This window comes from Triticum aestivum, chromosome 7D (genome assembly GCF_018294505.1).
Source record: "Triticum aestivum cultivar Chinese Spring chromosome 7D, IWGSC CS RefSeq v2.1, whole genome shotgun sequence".
NCBI lineage: Eukaryota > Viridiplantae > Streptophyta > Magnoliopsida > Poales > Poaceae > Triticum > Triticum aestivum.
This window is the reverse complement of record NC_057814.1, coordinates 21,461,312-21,467,677: the sequence shown is the minus strand read 5'-3', so window position 1 is coordinate 21,467,677 and position 6,366 is coordinate 21,461,312. Positions and strand designations below refer to the sequence as shown.

General features: G+C 43.7%; 1 protein-coding gene across 1 annotated transcript; it reads right to left on the bottom strand.

Moving 5' to 3' along the window:
• Positions 1-595: 595 nt before the first annotated feature.
• LOC123163646 (disease resistance protein RPM1) lies at positions 596-5,420 on the bottom strand. Its single transcript, XM_044581003.1, has 5 exons — positions 5,200-5,420; positions 4,949-5,120; positions 4,403-4,534; positions 1,160-4,002; positions 596-1,059 (listed from the first exon to the last, which is right to left on the bottom strand). The coding sequence occupies exon 4, from the start codon at positions 3,919-3,921 to the stop codon at positions 1,639-1,641; it is 2,283 nt and encodes a 760-aa protein (XP_044436938.1). The 5' UTR covers positions 3,922-4,002; positions 4,403-4,534; positions 4,949-5,120; positions 5,200-5,420; the 3' UTR covers positions 596-1,059; positions 1,160-1,638.
• Positions 5,421-6,366: the final 946 nt, after the last annotated feature.

The following is a 6,366-nucleotide window of genomic DNA, read 5'->3' as shown; positions in this document are numbered from 1 at the left end:
CAGATCAAAAGCCTCTGCATCCTGAAACGCGCACCTTCAACACTCGCTGCTATCCTGCATGCCAATCCCTGCACCAAAATAAACTAGCTAGATGGTTAATTAAGCCGAGCAGTTCACAGAATGTCTATCTGCAGTTAGTTGTAAAGAGGGAAATGCATTTTCCTCATATTCAGTCTTCATGTGGATCATGCACTTCACTTCTTCGACTTCTTGCGGAAGATCGAGGCTTCTCTTTCTTATATGAATCAGGGCATAGATCACCAAGAAGCTAAAATACTACTACAAGATTGCTACTTATTACTGCCTTGGCATACTGTATTGCTATCTTATAGTATACATGCACCCTGTCCGCTTAACTTGGCCGATAGAAGCGGCAAAAAACAGGTGTGGCAGAGGACAATGTCAGCGGCAGCAGCCACCGAGAGGCAGACATAGATCTCGCACGCTCACAAGGAACGGAATCCAGAAAATAAGGCAGTAGTAACCAAAGACAGTAACCATATGACAACAAGAACGAATACCTGAGCTGTGATGACTAATGAATCACAGCAATTTTATTTTTGGAAAAGTAAATGCATACCTGAACATTACGAAGTACAAACCAAGTCTTTTATTTAACAGCCACTGCTGAAATAGGCGACATAGTTCTCAGCTAGCACACATGCATAGAAGTACAGAGTTCAAACAGGTAATGCAAAAAGAAAAAAGGTCTGAAAATGGAAACACGACTCAGTCGCAGGCTTACAATAAGCACACATACGTAAATTAGTTTTAATATGGAAACACACAAATGCCAGTAAACTCGCCGTCTCACGAACAGCAGAGGAAACCCAATGCACGGACATGGTAGCAGTAGTGAACGCAGGCAGTAGTAGTAGCAGAAATGAAGCACTGTACGTAGTGGAGGTAGCAGCAAATTTAGGGGTGGAGATGGGCAGTTGGACATTTCGGAACAGCAGAGGAAATCCGGACTGTAAAGCAGAACAGCAGCGGCACTGTTGTGTGCATATTGATTGAGGTGCATCGGCGCCTTAACTCGTTGGTGAGGCATCTTCCTTCCTGCATAACACATCAACATGTTAAACTAGCTAGTACGATTGGAGACGGGGAAGGAAGCAAGTAATGGTACACTAGTTAGTTGGCAGGTGATTGGCGATACCTTACGTACATGCATTGTCTCCAGACCAGAGTAGCAGGTCAATCTCGGAGACTATATCGCCACTTCCCTCGAATTGCAGGACACTGGCGCAGGGATGTCAAGAAATCTCTGCTGATCTTGTAGAAACCTAGGTTCTTGAGGGACGTGAGGAACTCAATGCCAGGTGGGACGTCCGTCATGCTGCTGAGGTTGATTAAGATTAATTCCTCCAGGATCTCTATGGCACCTTGATGTATCTCTAGCCGACTCAGATCAGGCAGGTCTCTTAGGCAGAGAACCTTTAGCTTGGGAAACCAACCAGTGACTCCGCTGTATGCTGTGGTGAGATCTAGACGCGTCAAGTTTGATAACCGAGAAAGGGGTGGCAGGGGGTCTTCTCTCAGCTGGGACCAAAATAGATGCAATTCATACAAGTTCTGCCCCCTACCAGCTTGAAAGGGAGGAGTCTCGTCCAACGCCCCTTCCGCTAGTCGCCCTCTCTAAGTTAGCTTTTGCAGGCTTGGCACGCGGACATTCAACTTTAGAACCTCGTTCTCATCACTTGCAATCACATCTAGGAAGGACAAATACGGCATCTGAACTAGAGACTCACTGATGCGCCCACAATAAATTCCTTTCACATTACATAACCTCAAGCTTCTCATTTGTCTCAACTCCCCTAAATGTCTAAGAGACTCCTCTTGTACTTCCAATGCCTGCAGCGTCTGCAGGTTTGTTAGATTTCCAAGACCATTGGGGAAACACACACCATATTTAGACAATTTTCCTTCTCGATCAATTACTATCACAGCAAATAAGTGCCTAAGCTTCTTTAGTTTCACAATCCCACTGGGCAACTTATGTATGTCAGATTCATAAAGGTCCAGTGTTAACAAATTGCAAAGATTCTCAACAGACTTCGGGAGAACCTTCACTTTTGTATCACGTAAACCCAAATGGCGGAGATTAAAAAGATCACCGATAGCATCTGGAATCTTCTCAATGGGCAGACCACTTAGTTCTAGCACTGTCATATATCTTGACTCCTTACATAGCAGAGGTAGTAGAGTGAGTGATGGCATGATTTTGTCCAGTGTAATGAATGTACGAAGTTGGTGCATACCCGAAGGCTGATGATTATCCTTCTTTGGTTTGCGTAGTACCAATCGACGCACATTTGTCTCAATAGACAACCCACAATTATCGTCATATGTAACACCAAAACAGTTCTTCTTGCACAAATCAGCTGCCAAATCACGAATGATGTCGTGCATTCTAAATCTCTTCACCCTACCAAAAGTGTTCCTCTTAACAAGTTGTAGCATGTTTCTGTCAGTCAACTCCTTTAGATATCCCTCCGCCACTTCTTCTAATGTGCATTCACCTCTCTCCTCGACGAACCCCTCTGCGATCCATAACCGTACAAGTTGTTTCCTTTTGAAAATATAGTCTTCTGGAAATAAGCTGCAGTACAGGACACAACTTTTCAAATGTGTTGGAAGATAGATAAAGCTGAGATGAAAAACATTCCTGATATGATCGAACCCCGGATTATTAATCAGCTCCCAATTTAATTGGGCATTTATTCTTCTCCATTCTTCCACAGTTTTCTCATGCACAAGGAAGAGGCCACCAACTAGCACAATAACAAGAGGCAATCCTTTGCACTTGCTAGATATTTCATTAGACAAAGGCTTCAACTTCACTGGACATTCATAATTCGTATCTCTTGGAAAGGCTTTCTTACAAAAGAGATCCCGTGCCTTGTCTTCGGGTAAAGCTTCGAGTGTTAAGATGCACCCTTGAGAGGCAAGCGCAGCAACACGGCTTACCCTTGTTGTGATTAGCAGCCGGCTGCCCTTCTCATTATGAATACATATCCTAGACAAATCATTAAATACTTCTGGAGTCCAAACATCATCCAAAATGATCAAATACTTGTGTTGCTCCAGAAACTTCTTTAGCGTCTCTTGAAGGCATGTGATGTCCATACCCGCAGTGTTAGATAGAACACTGTCTTTATCTCTAGAAAGTTCCTTGATTATATTCCTCAAGACATCTTCTCTAGAATAAGTTTGAGAGATGGAGACCCATGCATGGCACTGAAATTTCTCCCTCACATTCCTGTAGACATTTGCAGCTAAAGCTGTTTTACCAAGCCCTCCCATTCCAAGCAGTGCTATCACAGAGCGTTCCAATTGATCACCTGCCAACCACTGCTGAAGTAATTCTCTTTTCTTGTCGACCCCCACTAGATCTTCCTCCTCAAGGCAACGTGAAATGTTTGCTAGCTCTTGGGACCTCTTAACAATGTAGTCCGAGCTGCTAGTATCCTCATTGTTCACGAGAACCCAACGGGTTTTTGTCTCTGACAGGTGTGAAAGGTCTTTCTCTATTTCCTTCACCTTAAAAGCTATCTGGTTCAAAGAAAGTAGAGATCTTGGCTTTTTGAACCCATTCTTCAGGAAAAAGAAAAAGCCAACATCATGTTCCTGACCAACTAGATACAAGTACTCATCCACCATGTCCTCCATCAGATGTGCTACTTTCCGTACCTCCCCCAACCAGATCTCATATGCTTGTTTCTTGCGGTTTCGAATGTCCATTTGACACAGAAATTCATGCATTAAACGAAGCTCCCTCACAACACGATCCATGCCGCGCTGTAATTTTAGTAGTTGCGTGCCGTACTTCACAAACAGTGCACTGGCCTGGTTTGCCGCTCCATTTGCTAAGGCAATTCCAATCTTTTGAATGGCTAGAAGAATCACAGTCTCCGCCATTATTTTCTGATATGTGCTAACGTCTCACTGTTGGGTGGTGGCCTAGCTGTTTATATTTCCTCAATATAATTAGGATGGCAACTGAAAATGAGGTAAATGATGTACTAATTAAACTTTAGTGTATCCTGCTAGCATTTGCCAAAACACACTAAAAATCTGCAACCACGGTAGAAAAGTGAAATAAGAAAAACCTTTCAAAGTAATCATCCTAAACTCTTATTTCATGATGTTAGCCTATCTAACTATAACCCACGAAATCAAACAAAAGAGTACATACAACAGGCAGGTCCATGAGAATTTTAAAAAGCTCAGGACTATGCTATAATCAACTGCAGCAAACTTAATTTCATTAACTGACAAGAACAAGTGAAACTAGACCAATAACTGACCATACATGATCTGCTTTTGTATAGGGACATCTCAAGTTCCCAAATGTTGAGGTTTTAACGAAGTAAGGCAAAGAGGGACCAAGATAACATACCTGCCACCTCGCTAATATGAACGTAGGCTAATGTGACAGTTCCAGGTAGCTTACTTCCATATTTTTCTCAACACCCATCTAATAGTATATCCAGATGTATGGAGAAACAAATAGCTAGAGTTTTTTATTAAGCTGCAAGAAAGAAAGATGTAGCGAATCAAGATAATGAATAAGCAAGCAAAGCTATAATGTCATATAGGACTCATTAGGAAAAACCAATATACTAGTACCGTAACTAAAACGACCTTAATTAAAAGGAGCAGTCATGCTCACTTTAGTATATCTTCACACGACAATAATGTTTGACTTTAGGAAGCTAGGTATTCACACACCAGTGTATCTTTGATGCAAGATCATAAGCCCATCAGGTGCTAAGCATATTGCCTGTAACAAGCATTATCAGGCTTGCAAATTTAGGAAGATACAGCAGGAATGGCTTTTGTTTCGCACAGAGGGCGATTGTTCTAAGTACAACCTAAGATAGCCAGAAAACTAGGTGTGCAGTTCTGAACGTGAAACAATCAGGATAGTCTCATTGATCCTCACCCAAAAAATGACCTCTGTTCTTGTTGTCATAGAGATCCTGAACTGTCATGGAGCTATCGACATGACGAGAGTGTGCTAGTTTGTCGGTGAACACAAGTAGCTGGCTATGATCTTCAACTTGAGGTGTCCTCCTTGTTCTTCTTACCCATGAAATATCAGACCTACATGATTTCTAATGGCAAGGTAAGCTGATCATTTTTGCATAGACTTCTAGCTTAGAATATTGACAAGGGAACTAGGTAGGAACGCACCTGGCCTGTAATCGATGTAGATCCGCGGAGCTCCTCCTTGTGCGCTTCGGGACTTCAAATTCTTCAAAACTGTGTCATGGCTTGGTGATAGTATGGAATACTAGTCATTCTGCGGAAGCCATCTCAAGACAGGCAGTTACTGAACCTGCAAGTCAAGTCAATGCTAGATGTGGCTGAAACTACTTCGAAATTGTTGTTTTCTCTGGTGACCACGCAGTTCCGGTGGAGCCAAATGGAGCCTTATCTTTAGAAATCTGTAGCAGAAGCCCGGTCCACTCATCTGGTCCAACTTCCATCCACGGAATTCTACATTCACATCCGTTTCTCTCTCGTGAAAGCAATTGCCGAAATAATTGAGTACTAGCAAGAGTGCTTATGTCACATGCACATTCCATTGGGTAGTGTACTAAATAAATAACAATTCTTGCGAATTTGCTGGTGAAATTAGTTAGGAACGTGGTTAATTTTGGACGGGCGGGCCAGGTGATATCTAATTTACCAATTGATTTTTGTGGATTACGGAAAAGTGTTTCCCCGCGCTTTATATTATAAAGCAAACCGCCAAGCATCCAACAACAACGGGTAACAGAGTGCAAAGTACAAAAAGTAAAAACGGATGTCCGGCTGGGCACAGCCAAAACAAGCCCCAACTACAAGAAATGAAGCTCTAGTCCCGATCCGGTGGCGGTGGTGGAAACGGTGGGGACATCGCGGCGGCCGAAGAACGAAGAGCGGTGATGATGGAGTCGATGTAGTCACGATCCCGCCGCTTGCTAAGCGGCCTCCAGAGCTGTAGGAAGCCACACATTTTAAAGACGGCGTCAGGACACGGCAAGGAATGACGTACTCGATCACTAATTTATTGCGACAATTCCATAGGGTCCACGCGAGGGTGGCTACTGCGACCCAAAGGGACGGCCTACGAATAGGTTGGGCATCTAAAACCTCCCTAAATAGGTCAAGGAGGTTATCATGGCACCAAGAGCCACCCACAACGTCCCGGAAGCAACTCCATAGGAATCGTGCCGCCGGCCATCGAAAGAAGATATGGTTAGAGTCTTCGGGAACGTCACAGAGTGGGCATTGGCCATCACCCGGGCCATGCCGCTTCTGGACCTCCGTGCCCGAGGGCAAACGACCACGAACCCATTGCCACATGAAGATGCG

Bases quoted from the DNA above. Each gene is read 5' to 3' on its own strand.
- LOC123163646 (XM_044581003.1), bottom strand. From the start codon at position 3,921: ATGGCGGAGACTGTGATTCTTCTAGCCATTCAAAAGATTGGAATTGCC.